Below are 15,372 nucleotides of genomic sequence, written 5' to 3'. Positions count from 1 at the left end.
CTACTATTCCATTCCATTCTATTCTATTCTATTCTCTGCTATTCTATTATATTCTATTCCATTCTATTCTATTCTGTTCTACTATTCCATTCCATTCCATTCTATTCTATTCTATTCTATTCTATTCTATTCTATTATATTATATTCCATTATATTCCATTCTATTCTGATTGTATATCAGCCAGAACAGTAGGTGTCGCTGAAGGCGGCGCTAGTTGTATTTAACCCGAGGAGAGGAGGACCGGAGCAGCGAGAGAGGAAACGTCCAGATTAACCCAGTAACCCAGCAGAGAGCAGAGCAGCCCGGACGGACGGGATGGCACTGAAGTGGTCGCGGTTGTCGCTCCTCGTCCTGGGGGTCTTCTCGCTGTGCTGCGCCTCGGCCGGCGACAGCAGCGGCGTGAAGAAGATGAAGATGCAGTTTGCCGCAGGGCCTCTTCTCAAATTTCAGATCTGGTAAGTGAAAATGAGCGAAAATGTGGCGAGTCATCGCAGCTATACCGTAGCTGGAGACCTGCAGGCCCGGCGTGGACGGGCTGTGCGTCTGCAGCGAGGCAGGTGCTGCTCTGGAGATATTAGGGACACGACTCCACAAATACCAGCATACGCATTGTCGGGGTTTTTATTTTTTTTTTTAGACTTTGTTTTTGTCACTTCTCAAACTTGAAATACATGTCCCTACTTCCGCAGCTTGTGCGTAATCTCTTAAAGCTGATTTATTGTTCCGCGTTAACCCTGAATTACGGTTCTGCGTTAAATCGACGCAGAACCTACGGCGTAGGGTGCGGCGTATAGTACGCGTACCCTACGCCGTAGGGTACGCGTTGGTTCTGCGTTGGTGTAACGCGGAACCATAAATCGGCGTTTACACCAACACAGAGCCTACGGCGTAGGGCTCTGCGTCAGGCTTTATGCTGCGTTCCATTTACCTCGGAAGTCGGAACTCGGATCTGGGAATGACGTCACAGCCGAGTTATTAGCGTTCCAGTTACAAAGTCGGAAAACAAGTTTGTAGTTCGCATATAGTATATGCCATATACCACATGAAAAATGTAAATTACCCTATAGCAGCATATATATGCCGAACAAAACTTGTATATGACTGATCTAGTGTGACCAAAACTAGAAAGAAGTGCTACGATTTTTTTACAGAGCTCTCTTCTACTGTTTACAACCGGGGCAGCCATCTCGGAATGTGAACTCGGGGGTGGTGAAGACTCTCCCACTTTCCCAGTGGGAAATCCCACTTCGAGGGGCGTTCCAGTTAGAAAATCCGACTGGGAACTGGGAAATCCCCAGTTCCGAGGACAAATGGAACGCGGCATTAGAGCTGCAGTTTCTGTCGAGCAGATTCTCGCCAAATGCGCAAATATGATGTCGTCTATATGCGACTTACTGATATTTTGGTTTTGTGTTTTTTTTTTTTTAAAGTCAAGGCCACAATGCACAGACCGGTTTTCTGCACCACTTGGCAAAATGTCAATAGTGGCCTGTAGGATGTCACGTGACGTGACGGGCACGAGGCATTTGCAATGCAGATTAGATGTTAACTTGGAAAAGGAAAAAAAAAGAAGAAGCAAACGTTTGTTCAGTATTACCAGTGTTGTGCACATTCATACTTCTCATGAACTAGTTCAAAGTTCAGTCCACACAGTTTAAAAATGAATAATTCACGTTCATAGTTCACCATTTTCACTTTGAACTAGTTCAAATTCAGTTCAGTTTCAATATTTTTAGGTGGGAAGTACGAATGAAACGCCCCCCTATCCTAAAACTGTTCTAGTGGCTTTTCAACTTTACTTAGAGGCTGTAAATCTCCAACAATGTTGTCCATGATCGGTTTGTCTACCTGTTGCTGGGAAATCAACCCCCTGAAGGCTGCAGGTCTGACTGGGGTCATTGGGGCTGTTGGGTCTTCTTGGTCTTTCCTGAGGACTTTCTTTGATTGTCAAGGACTTGCAGATATTTTCTCACACTGGACGGATGCTTTAACTCCATGACGTTTCAAAGTTGACGAAGCAGACGCTCGGACTAGTTTACTCAGCGCAGGTGGACATAATTTGCACAGATTTGGGAGACTGTAAAATTCCCGCAGATAACGATAAGCGGAGGCATCATCTGACGCCTCTCTCTTCACTGGTCATGTAAAGACTGCACCGGGCTTGGGCCGCCGTTGCCATGGTGCTGGTGCCCGTTGCTATGCTAGTGTGTGCACTGCATTGTGGGTAATGTAGTGTGAAGCTGCTGGTGAAATGAGGATTATTCAGTAATAATTGGACCTAAATAGTGAAGCTGAAATTGCATAATCTGAACAGTTCAAATTCCATTTCGTGATCTGCAGATCTGAACAAGTTCACGTTCAAGATCTTTATTTGCAAATATGTTGCGTTCAGTTCAACGTTCACACAGAAATTAACGTGTTCATTTGAACGCGTTCATGCACAACACTTGATTATTGCTGTTATTTACTATAAAGCTTGGTTGTCTAGCCTACAATATTGTAATATGTAACAAATCGTGTTTAATGTAATGTTAGAAAAATACAATATGTCCTTGTTAAATGTATTGTGTAAGTACAAAGTGGAAATACTTGAGAACATGAACCTCAAAATTGTCCTCAGTAATATTACCTAGTGGTAAATGTTAATTCTTTGTTTCCACTACTTATCATTGTATTGAATAATTGTAGTGTACATCTTTCTAACTATGTTTGCTTTCTACACAGTATCTCCTGAGGGTACAAGCGGGTGTTTGAGGAGTACACGCAGGCTTTGTACCAGCGGTACCCAGACATCCGCATTGAAGGGGAGAATTATCTTCCTATGCCCCTCTATCGGTAAGAAAGAAAGTATTGTTTTCCTGCCTTAAGTGATTCATATCCATCTATATTCAAGCAGACTGAAAGTGCGTCTGGCAGTGGCGTGTGTGACAGATTGAGATAATCATTCATAGTCTTTGTCGGCTCGGGATTTGTATTTGGTAGTTTTAGCAAACATGCATTGTAGTACAAGTTTAGTAATGCATTGTTTCCTCTAGGATTTTTTTTTTTTTTTTTCAGCATCAGGGGCATTGCAAAAAAAAAGTACATACAGAGCAAGATATTTGTCTGTATCTTACCTTAGTATTTGCGAGGGGGAGACATGCAACAATGGGTTTGCAGTGATTTTATAAAAAAAAAAAAAAAAAAAAAAAAAAAAAGACATTTTAAGGTACTGTAGAGGAAACACTGTAATGAGGATTTTTATTAGGTATGCCTGTGAGATTATTTCATTTATGTTCTAACTAATGTAGCCTTTAATCTTGATTGTTTGCAGTCCTAAGAATAAAATATCTGAACCATTTCTTTTTAGAGGATATCTCATCTTATCATTTCTATCTACCCCGCTGTTACAAACTCCCTTTTGCATTCTGATAACATTTAAAGGGTTTTAAACCTGTGGAAAAAGTCAGGATTGTAAAGGCTCAGTCCCTTTGGAGTTATGGGCTATGTTTTGATCCCAGGGTGAGAGCTGGAGGGAGACCGGCTTGTTACAGTCTCCAGTTAAACATTACTCGCAGGCCCTCATCTAGTGAAGGCTTAATGAACACACTAGAGATTAGTCATAACATAGAGGGGAGACGGTATCAGTGGCTTAAAATTGTTGTTTTTTTTTGTTTAGTTTTTTTTCTGTTACCTTTTTTTTATGTTACATCCCAGATGTTACAATTTAAAGACAGAACTGCAGAGTAAACTGGATTAAGGCTGATTCTCATAAATGTATATTTTGTTTAAAATGTATATTTTTGATAGAGAAGAAAAAAGTAATATCTGCATATTAAGTGATTCGGTTGACTGGTCATATTCAATAGACAAATTGTGTGTAGTGTATATTTATATTTGACATCTTCACCAAGCCTTGTCTGCTTCATTTTTGCCATATGTTGAAATTCTGTTGCTAATTACTTTGCATTTTATTTCCACAGACACTTTGCCTCCTTCCTGTCTATATTCAAACTGTTTGTGATTGGGCTGATTATTATCGGCAGGGACCCATTTGCCCTCCTTGGTATGCAAGCTCCAGGTATTTGGGAGTGGGGCCAAGGAAATAAGGTGAGGCTTACTGGAACTTTTAAAGAGTTTAGATGTTTTGGAAAATTGGTGGTCATTTTTACGTAAAAAGATATTGGAGAGGGTAGTCAACGTTTTATATTTCCCTTTAGTCCCATAGAAACATTTGCTGAATGTACAGTAAGGCTGGAGAGAGGTTGTTTCTAACAGAAGTGAATGCATATACATTGCTAGGGATGCACAAAACATGAAGTGCTCATTCAGCTTGTCACTTAACTCACAACAAATCAACCAAAAGCTTGAGAAAAGAAATCAGGCTGCACAGTCTGTGGCAGTGTCTGCACTCTGATCTCATCTACTGATAAAGTGGACTCTGTGTGAGGTTTTCACACATGCACTTGTTGGTCAAATGCTGATAACCATATCAAGTTCTGTGAAGAAGGGAGCATGTTTGCAGAAAAGTAACCTTGAGACGAACAAGCACTGAGGCTGAAAACGTTTTTGTGACTAATGCCTATCTATTTTTTGCGAACATCAGTGTCAGATTAATTGTTTGACTAAATTCTATAACATGAACTCCCTTAAATGTTCTGAGTACATTGCCATTGAGTACAAACACACACTAAAATCACATAGTAGTAGATGTTGACAGGACTGAAAATGTTATTGTCATCACGCTCACATTGCTGAAGCAAGTGGTTTTATATGCAGATTTTAAATGACTGATTTTATAACTATTGAAAAAATAAAATCAATAATCCCAACCTTGCTTTGCTTACTGACAAATGGGCCATAGACCATTCATCATGATTTCTTTAATGTAAATCTGCTACTACAGAGTCTCCTCTTCCTCGCTAGGGGAATAGGAATTGTGCAATAGAATAAGGATTTTTTTGTTTTTAATGCATTTATTTCTTTTTTTCAGATATATGCCTGCATGATGGTGTTCTTCTTCAGCAATATGATTGAAAACCAAATGATGTCAACAGGAGCCTTTGAAATCACATTAAATGGTGAGGTTTTTATTTCACTGCATGAGCTGAGGGCATAAGCTTGGTTGGTCTGTGTTGTGGAAAAACCTGCTAAACGATATTTCCAACTAGGTGATTAACTGGACTAAAACTGAGTGTCTAAGTTACCAAGAATTGGACTCGAGAGATGATCCCGATTTCAGTAGATTTAATTAAACAGTTGCATGCAAAAGGGCCAGAACATACTTCAGGCATCTCAATGCAGAATGACAATGAAACAGAGGAGCATAGTGATTTTAAAGCGTAGAGGATGATGCATTCTAGTTGACAAAACATTAGTGTTCCCACCGCTAATCTTTGTTTGGGCAGAGTCCTAGTCTGCAACTGTAGTCGGCCAAAGCTATATTCTGAGGTTCTCAGCAGTTTTGTTTTCATCAAGTATGGGAAACACTTTTTTCCCATCACAATCCACACTTTTTTTTTTTCAGTTAGTGTGCAAAATGTAGGGAACATTGCAGAAATTCAGTATTGTAGCGTAGAATCATATGAAAGTATATTTTTTTTTTTAAATAATTTTTTAATTGACCTTTAATATCTAAAGACTGGTTTGTTCTTCTTGAACTGTATCATGTTACACAATCATGGTTTTGCAGCAGCCAAATACAAGTTTGTTTTTTTTTTTCCTTTTTTCCCTCCTTTTTCTCATTTCACAGTCACTGTAGTTCTGATAGGGAGGTTACCTGACATTGCAGATTAATCCCGGAGAAATGTTTTGTTTTTCTTTTATCTGTAGCATCACAACATCCAAGAATGACCTGCGATATTTTATATCCTTATAGTTGTGAGGTAATTGAGCAAAATCCAGTGATTTACAGGGAACATGTTGTCTTTTCATAGATGTTCCAGTGTGGTCAAAACTGGAGTCGGGGCACCTGCCCTCCATGCAGCAGCTTGTGCAAATCCTGGACAACGAGATGAAGATGAACGTTCACATGAACACACGACACCCCCTCTCTTAACCCTATTTGTCCAATTCTTGACTGGACCTGAAAGCCCCCCTTCCCTTGTAAGTGGTGTTCATACTAGTAGGGCCGTGGTAAAAGCTCATGTTTTATGAGACGTACATTTTGAGGAGAGTAATTTTCCGTGTTTGTTAATTTATTCCAAATCGACTCTCGTTGTCTAGGTTCGAGGCGGATTTCTCACTGAGCTGTGAAGTGATGTTTATGAACGTCTGTGCTGAAGGCAGGAAGACTGCTAGCGCAGACTGGATGTCCCCATCACTCTTCACCATGTTCCTTGGAGAAGTCCAGCCCCTGACGCCAGAGCGGGATTCATGGCAACAGTGCTGGTCAACCTCTTATTTTCTTGTACTACTCATACTACTGCAGATTTCATCCAGAAGATTAGTGGTCCACTAAGCAGAGATTTAACTTTACTGTAGTCTTTAACTTGTTGCATATAATTGATCCATGTTAATAAATGAAAAAACAAAAAAAAGTTGTCATTTGTACTTTTGAGCCATAATGTAGGATTATGAGTTTATTGTTCTAAAAAGTGGATAACACGTAGAAAATGCAACATTTGTCATTATTGTGAAAATAACATTGGGGGAAAATGTCTGGGTGATTTCTGAATAATTTTTATATTTGCATAACTTGGAGGAAGCAAAGAAGATTAAAACAAGTATTTAAATGTGAAGTTGTGTTGAAGTTCTTCTCCCTCATCAGCTGGTCAATTAATCCACATTAGACTGATTTTAATGAAGAGCCAACTATCAACAGTTGTGGCATATAGGCTGTGATTGCTTTAAGTGTAGGGAACATCAATTGGAATATACTCATGTGTAAAGTGCATTAACTGCTACAGTTATTAATAAGGAAGCCAGTGTTTTTGAGAATTTCTATTCCCCAGATAAGAATACTATTTACATATATAAATGCAGAAGCGCAGAATGCAGTGAACTTTGTTATACAGGTATTTTCTTTAGTCTAAGAGATGACATTGTGTAGATGGAAATTAATGCTATTTCTCAATTTTCAACTTTTTAATTGAAAGGTGCAACAGTCATTTTTTATATATATATATATATATATGTGTGTGTGTGTGTGTGTGTGTGTGTGTGTGTGTGTGTGTGTGTGTGTGTGTGTGTGTGTGTGTGTGTGTGTGTGTGTGTGTGTGTGTGTGTGTGTGTGTGTGTGTGTGTGTGTGTGTGTGTGTGTGTTAAAGGCATAAAACATCTATAAGAGCCCTCTATCAAAAACTCAGCTGGCCAGGAACAAATTCAGACCATAATCCTGTAAGGAGCCATTTAGTATCATGTGGCAGCAAACCATTTAAAAATAATGATAAAAGGAGTGGTTCCAGAGGAACCTACTTAAACCTAATTAAAATTTCCACTAGCACTAGTCCATGCTAAATATTTTCTGACTGCTGATCCACTTTCTTGAACATTTTTCTAAGTAGAAGATCATCCAAATGGCTTGGAGATAAAAATCAGTCTGTTAGGCATCTACTGAAGCTAATGTATTTAGGAAGTCTTTGGGCTCATACCTGATTGGATTACATGAGGCAAATAAGATCAGACATGAGTATAATTCAAGTCCTAAACATGCTGATGCCATATAGCACTGAAGCATACACAACATGTTGAACTGTTATGAATCCAGCAAAAAATATGAACTTTGTACTTTTGGGAGAGATTTGAAATTATAATTTATTGGCAAATTATTGATGTAATTCCTGCCTGCCAGGATTATATTACTCCTTAAAACATTGATTTTATTTACTTTATTTTTATATTTTTGAGAGCGACATGATGTGAGGGTTGAAGGTATTCATACTTTCACCCAAACAGACGAGTAGATCTGTTTAGGCCAGCTTGTAGAATGAATAAGTGAAATGGAGCTCAAAACCATATAAACTCTGGAGTGTAAATGATTAATTGATGAGAAGAAAATATCCTCTCTGAGGTTCTAGATTCAGTTCCTGTTCCACTGCTCTTAAATGTATATGCTTCCATTAGGTAATATTGTTAAAACGTAATAGTCTACTTCCTGTCACCCATGTGCCAGTGATAAGCAGCTGTATTTTGCTCAAAAACGGATCGACTGTATTGATGATGGGTGGGTACCCTTCCAACCTGCCCTTTCCTCACCAGTAAAATGATGTTTGACTCCAGATGTCTCAGGTTTGAAGGCTTTCTTATCCAGATGTTTCAGCTCTTTCCACAAATGTTCAAAAGGATTATTCTGAAGGCCTCTTCAGAAAAGTCCAATGTTTTCTTCTTTGCCATTCTTGGGTGGTTTTTTAGCTGTGTTGGAGTGTATCTTGAACCTCTTTGAAAGATGTTCTGGGCTCTTTGGTTTCCACTTGTTTTCTGATTCATTTTATTGTCATTAGGTCGCGGCCTGACAAAGAGAACAAAAAAGAGAAACCACAAACTAACTGAACATGAAACTGAACAAATAAGCCAACATGAAGTACACAAAACAGTAATAACCTTCTGAAGTGGTCACAGATTTATAGATGCTACAATTATTTTCTATGTGGAAGAGCATAGAGGCTTGACGCTCAACACTGTTGCTTTACAGCTAGTTGGTTTCTGGTTGGCAGTTGGGGCCTTACTCTGTGGTGTTGACATGGTCTCACCGTCTCCCCGTGCCTTTTTGGGTTTTCACCATGTGCTCCAGTTTCCTCCAAGAGAACATAAACATGCATGTCAGGCTGACTGGTAAATCCCTTGTAATTCGCTGATCATTGAAGTGAGTGTGTGCAGTTGTTTGTTTATATGTGACCCTGCAAGAGAGTTGTCAAAAATCTTCCTCCTTTTCACCCAAAGACAGTGGGGACATGCTCCATCAACCCTCATGTGACCGTTGTTGGGAAGAAGTAGGTATAAATGAGTGTTGGATGTTTTGTTTTTGTTTTTTTTTCTCGTTTTTTTTCAAGAACATGTTCTTGTGGGGGTTTCACAGATTGACATTAACATTGACATCAGTCAATTCAATTGACAAGCCTTATTTAGCTTAAGGCCCGTTTATTTCCTTTTAGCTTCCTATTAGCTTTTCCTGAGCTTATGACTATATCAGCTTAGGGCAAGGATGAACATTAATGGGATATCTATGTAAATTGCAAAAAAAATATGGGATTTAGGCCTACATGTATGAGGAACGAAAAAAAGGACAAAACAACAAATGAATATAAAAATAAATGAATAAATACAATAATTATGTTTTGCTCATGAAAAAGGCCAATTCTTTTTTTTTTACTTGTATTTGTCTATTTATTCATGTATTTATTTATGCTGTTATAAATGTATATGTATTTATTCATTTTTATGTTTATTTGTTGTTTTGTCATTTTTCGTTCCTCATATACATGAAAAGAAAAGATAGCAACTAAATATCTAAGGTTATATTTTTCGTCTGCTGACATTTACTGTCATTCCCCACTAGATGGCGGAAGAGCCGTGCACTCTCGGGCCTTATACTCAGGTGCATCTAATGATGTATAATTAAGGACCAATAAATCTCGTGACATTTGATTGGCTGATGCAAGACCTGTTGAGTGCGCCTGTAAGGGAACTTCACTAGACAAATAGCGGCGACAAGGCGTTGTTTTCTATCCTTACGGCTCCAGCAATCACGCACGACTGAATGATGCATGAAGTCAAAAGGAAAGGTGCCACTGTCTGCTTGACTGCAGCTGTTATCCTGACAAGTTTGCTCTTACAAACGACAGACTGCCTTCGGTTGAAGAAAATAGAGAGGCGAGTAGTGCAGCGAGAAAGCGACGCTGCCAGCGCGACAGGTGTGCAAGAGGGTCAAATAGTGTTCGGGGAAGGTTCTGCAGAGGAGCCACGGGTCACAGAGGGAACCAGGAAAGCCCCCTTAAATGCTTCTGTGCATGATGAAGCGGCTTATCAGGCAGACTTCCCAGGTATCTTTTGCACTATATCCAAAACTGACTAAATGTGTTGATGACTGTCTAGATAAAATGAGACTACACATGCGTGTTGGGGTGTTTTCTTGTCAATAACCCCCTCATTGCTCTTAATCTCACAAGGGATCATGTGGTCAATTGTTTCATCTTTAAACTATCAGTAGTTTATTGTAACGATGCTTAAATGATCTGTTCTGTGACTGAATTGAGCATCTCTTGGTAGGTTGGCTCAAAGTAACTCCAGATGACTCGACTTCCAAAGACAAATGGAATCGCCTGGCAACATCTCTGCATTGTTTCGGAGATCACATGAAGTTTAGGGCTCTTGGATCAGGAGCGTCTCAATTTGCAGTGGCACAAGGTAATAACTGACTCCTACTGCAATCAGAATCATATTAAGTAAAGCATTGCATTGTAATGTGACCACCTTATCACAGATAATAAACAACCTCTGCCTGTGTCCATGGTCCCGTCAAAATGTGGCTACAACACACATGGGAATTCCTTGGTGATGGTTATGATGGTACCATATGATGGGTGTGGCATGGTCCAACAGGTAACTTTTTTTGTTTTGAGCTCAGTGTGGTCAATTTTAATCTGGGAGGCTGAGTTAATTTTTTATTTTCAACTTTAAGCTATAGTTGAAGCATGATGTCTCTATATAAAAGAAACAACCTGAAATTGAGTTGCTTGTAACAATGTCTTGTCTTTTTTTTGCCAAGGGTGGAAACTATAAGCTGCCCCTGCGTTGGCAGGGGAAACCAGTGTCACTCTTGTGTCCCAAGCATGTGATGGCTACTGCCCCAAAGCTGCAGCATCTTTGGCTGCAGCGTCAAGGTCAGGGAATGCCCCAGTTTCCTCCAGGTCAGGGAATGCCACAGGCCCCCGATGTGCCCCAGTTGCCTCAAGGTCAGGGAATGCCCCAGTTTCCCCACGTGCCTCAGTTTCCTTCAGGTCAGGGAATGCCACAATTTCTCCTAGGTCAGGGAAAACCACAGACCCCCCAGGTGCCACAGTCTCCTCCAGGTCAGGGAAAACCACAGACCCCCCAGGTGCCACAGTCTCCTCCAGGTCAGGGAAAACCACAGACCCCCCAGGTGCCACAGTCTCCTCCAGGTCAGGGAATACCCCATGTATTTCAGTATCCGTTTCAGGGCATCCCACAGACCCCCCAGGTGCCACAGTCTCCTCCAGGTCAGGGAAAACCACAGACCCCCCAGGTGCCACAGTCTCCTCCAGGTCAGGGAATACCCCATGTATTTCAGTATCTGTTTCAGGGCATCCCACAGACCCCCCAGGTGCCACAGTCTCCTCCAGGTCAGGGCATCCCACAGACCCCCCAGGTGCCACAGTCTCCTCCAGGTCAGGGAATACCCCATGTATTTCAGTATCCATTTCAGGGCATCCCACAGACCCCCCAGGTGCCACAGTCTCCTCCAGGTCAGGGAATACCCCATGTATTTCAGTATCCATTTCAGGGCATCCCACAGACCCCCCAGGTGCCACAATCGCCTCCAGGTCAGGGAATGCCACAGACCCCCCAGGTATTTCAGTATCCATTTCAGGGCATCCCACAGGCCCCCCATGTTTTTCAGTATCCTCCATTTCAGGGCATGCCACAGGCCCCCCACGTGCTTCAGTATCCTCCATTTCAGGGCATGCCACAGGCCCCCCACGTGCCTCAGTTGCCACCAGTTCTGGTCATGGCACCAGCTCCCCAGGTTCCCCCTGTTCACCAGCTGCCTGAAGGTAATGTCTTGTCTCACCCCCTGTATCATCTCTACAATGGAGCAGCTGAACATGGGGGATTCCCACTTTACCCCCAGCAACCATTCCATTTTCTTGCCCCTCAGTCTTCAACAGCTGAGCCAGTGACCACTGAAGCACCTATAGTCACTTTTCCTCAGATTCCTTTCCACTCGCATTTTCCTTGGGCCTATGGGCCTCAGTTTCCAAACTTGATGCCTGCCCTTCCTCATATTCCACAACTGCAATATCCAGAAACTGGTGTGCCAGAAGAGAAGTCAACAGCTGCTCCATATACGGCTGCACCTACAACTCCATCTCCAACAACTCCATCTCCAGCAGATGTTCCCGTACAGTTTTATTCACATGAACATCTTCCTTTTCTTCCATATGAACATATGTATCACTCTTATCAAGGCTAGCTGAAAATGTTGCAATAAATGTTTTTGAATAACCACTGACTGGTGTTGAGCAGGTTTTCTTCTCTAAAAATTCTTTAAAAACAATTGGCCATAGTGATACTTGCTGTCTCTGCTGAAGCAGTTCTTTATTGCAACTGAGTGTCTTGTAAGCATTTTCTTCAAGCACTGAATTCAGGATCAACTACTCAGACTTGACACTACTAGTGACTAGAGGTGTGTGGGTTTTTTTTTTTTTTTTTTTTTTGCCCTTCAGCAAAAGTTGCATGGTATGTAAGCTGGTGAGAGGCATGTTGGGTTTTCACTTTGTACACCAATACATTTGCTAATGGCACACTTGATGTAAGATTACTATAAAATCACATGGGAGGAGGCCTTGATCTAAACCAGTGGGCCTGACAAGTTTCCTGTGATTTCAAATCTGAGTTGTCATTTTGCTCTCCTACAATAAAACAAAATTGGAAGAAGGAACAAGCCACCATAAACTTTTCAGAGGTACATCTCCCCAATGAGCTTACACTGAAAAAGCTGGTAGTCATGAGATGGTGGGGGGGGGAAATTTCTCTGAAACGTTCTGAGATTTTTTTTTTTGGGGGGGGGACATTGTTGGACGGTGGAAAGAATACTTAAGAGGATCTCCTCAATCCGACTGACATGCCTTCCATTGAGGAAGCAGAGTGACTCGGGGACGTGCTCATCCATCACCCAAGCCGAGGTCACTGATTTGGTTCGTAAGCTCCTCGGTGGCAGGGCACCGGAGGTGGATGAGATTCGCCCTGAGTACCTCAAGTCTCTGGATGTCGTAGAGCTGTCTTGGTTGACACGCCTCTGCGACATTGCATGGAGAAAGGGGACAGTACCGCTGGAGTGGCAAACCAGAGTGGTGGTCCCTCTTGTTAAAAAGGGGGACCAGAGTGTGTTCCAACTATAAGGGGATCACACTTCTCAGCCTCCCCGGGAAAGTCTACGCCAGGGTACTGGAGAGGAGAATACGGCCGAGAGTTCAACCTCGGATTCAGGAGGAACAATGCGGTTTTCGTCCCGGTCGTGGAACACTGGACCAGCTCTACACCCTCCGCAGGGTGCTCGAGGGTTCATGGGAATTTGCCCAACCAGTCTGTGTTTTGTGAATCTGGAGAAGGCATTTGACCGTGCCATTCTGTGGGGGGTGCTCGGTGAGTATGGAGTCCGGGGCCCTCTATTAAGGGCTGTCCGGTCTCTGTATGATCGGAGCAGGAGTTTGGTTCGCATTGCCGGCAGTAAGTCAGACTTGTTCCCGGAGCATGTTGGACTCCGGCAGGGCTGCCCTTTGTCACCGGTCCTGTTCATAATTTTTATGGACAGGATTTCTAGGCGCAGCCAGGGGCCGGAGGGGTTCCGGTTTGGGAACCTCAGGATTTCATTTCTGCTTTTTGCAGATGATGTTTCCCTGTTGGCTTCATCAGACCGGGACCTTCAGCATGTGCTGGGGCGGTTTGCGGCCAAGTGCGACGCGGCAGGGATGAGAATCAGCACCTCCAAAACCGAGGCCATGGTTCTCCACTGGGAAAGGGTGGCGTGCCTTCTCCGGGTGGGTGGAGAAGTCCTGCCTCAGGTGGAGGAGTTCAAGTATCTCGGGATCTTGTTCACGAGTGAGGGAACGATGGAGCGTGAGATTGACAGACGGATCGGTGCAGCGTCCGCAGTTATGCGGTCGGTGTACCGGACCGTCGTGGTGAAGAGGGAGCTGAGTCGAAAGGCGAAGCTTTCGATTTACCAGTCAATCTACGCACCTGCACTCACCTATGGTCATGAACTTTGGGTAGTGACCGAAAGGACAAGATCGCGGATACAAGCGGCCGAGATGAGTTTCCTCCGCAGGGTGGCTGGACGCTCCCTTAGAGATAGGGTGAGGAGTTCGGTCACCCGGGAGGAGCTCGAAGTCGAGCCGCTGCTCCTTCACATTGAGAGGAGTCAGCTGAGGTGGCTTGGGCATCTGTACCGGATGCCTCCTGGACGCCTCCCTAGGGAGGTGTTCCAGGCATGTCCCACCGGGAGGAGACCCCGGGGAAGACCCAGGACACGCTGGAGAGACTATGTCTCTCGGCTGGCCTGGCAACGCCTCGGACTCCCCCCGGAGGAGCTGGAGGAAGTGTCTGGGGTGAAGGAAGTCTGGGCATCTCTGCTGAGGCTGCTGCCCCCGCGACCCGGGAACGGATAAAGTGGCGGACGATGGATGGATGGATGGATGGATGGATGAATAAAGGAGGGAAGCTGTTGTCGCGAGGGCCAGGAAAGCCTATGGTTTCCCATTACCCTCTACAGCATTTATAGGACACCTGTCGCGATCACAACAAGAACCTCCAACTCCCTCAAGCCCAACACCACAAATGACTAAATCTTCTAAGCTAAAGCCAACACAGAGAAGCATTGCCTATCCAGACTTGCAGAAGGGGTTTGAATATTTTTATAGAAACCCTTTAATTCAAAAAGATCGCGTCCCTTATCAATATTACCAACCTGGAGCCAGGTCTGAAGCATCAGATTCCTATTGGTAGTTTCCCTTCACTTGATCACTAAAGAGAAATTTGTTTAGAAATGTAAAATCTGCTGCATTTAACTCGGGTCTCTTTGGTAAATATGCCAAAGGTTGACTGTCCTTGGCATTCAATAAATGGCTTTTCATGAAACTTGACATGTTGTGCATCGATCAATTTAAATTGATATGCAAGGGGGGTGGGTTTTTAAAAAAAACATGAAACTTAAAGCTACCTCCCTGTTTTGTCAGCCTCAACTGTCTTTGTGCTTCAGTTTTCCATGAATAACTATACAGCTGCCTAACTTGTAAAGACTGAAAAAAAAATAAAAATTCTCTTATATTTTTATAATAAAAAATTATATTTTATAATTATAATAAAATTAGGGTTAGGATTAGGGTTACCTAACCCTAACCCATTTTTTTAATATATAAAAAAGAATGTTTATCATGAATATTGTGAAATATATTGGTCCTAGAGTCTGAAATGCGCACACCCCCATTCTGTCTGTTCATATATTTTGATGTTGCTCTGCCTCAGGCGACCTCTGTGCACACGAGCAAATATACACGCCTCATGAAGACTGGGCCACACGTGACGACCAAGATGTACTATTGCTCACTGAGACAGAGACGCTGGTCTATATTTCTTTTGCAATTAAGCCACTTGGTCTGCTTGAATTTTCCTGGGCACAGAGATGCATGATTGCTAAGTGGAAGAAATTGTGA

The 15,372-nt window shown here is 42.5% G+C and overlaps 1 protein-coding gene across 1 annotated transcript; it reads left to right on the top strand.

Moving 5' to 3' along the window:
* Window positions 1-218: 218 nt before the first annotated feature.
* selenot1a (selenoprotein T, 1a) lies at window positions 219-6,720 on the top strand. Its single transcript, XM_061732250.1, has 6 exons — window positions 219-456; window positions 2,726-2,836; window positions 3,964-4,090; window positions 4,974-5,061; window positions 5,917-6,085; window positions 6,206-6,720. The coding sequence occupies exons 1-5, from the start codon at window positions 317-319 to the stop codon at window positions 6,036-6,038; spliced, it is 588 nt and encodes a 195-aa protein (XP_061588234.1). The 5' UTR covers window positions 219-316; the 3' UTR covers window positions 6,039-6,085; window positions 6,206-6,720.
* The last annotated feature ends 8,652 nt before the right edge of the window (window positions 6,721-15,372 follow it).

This window comes from Cololabis saira, chromosome 10, assembly GCF_033807715.1.
Source record: "Cololabis saira isolate AMF1-May2022 chromosome 10, fColSai1.1, whole genome shotgun sequence".
In the NCBI taxonomy this organism is placed as follows: Eukaryota; Metazoa; Chordata; class Actinopteri; order Beloniformes; family Belonidae; genus Cololabis; species Cololabis saira.
Note: the sequence above shows the minus strand (reverse complement) of the source record. Positions and strands in the feature narration are given on the sequence as shown.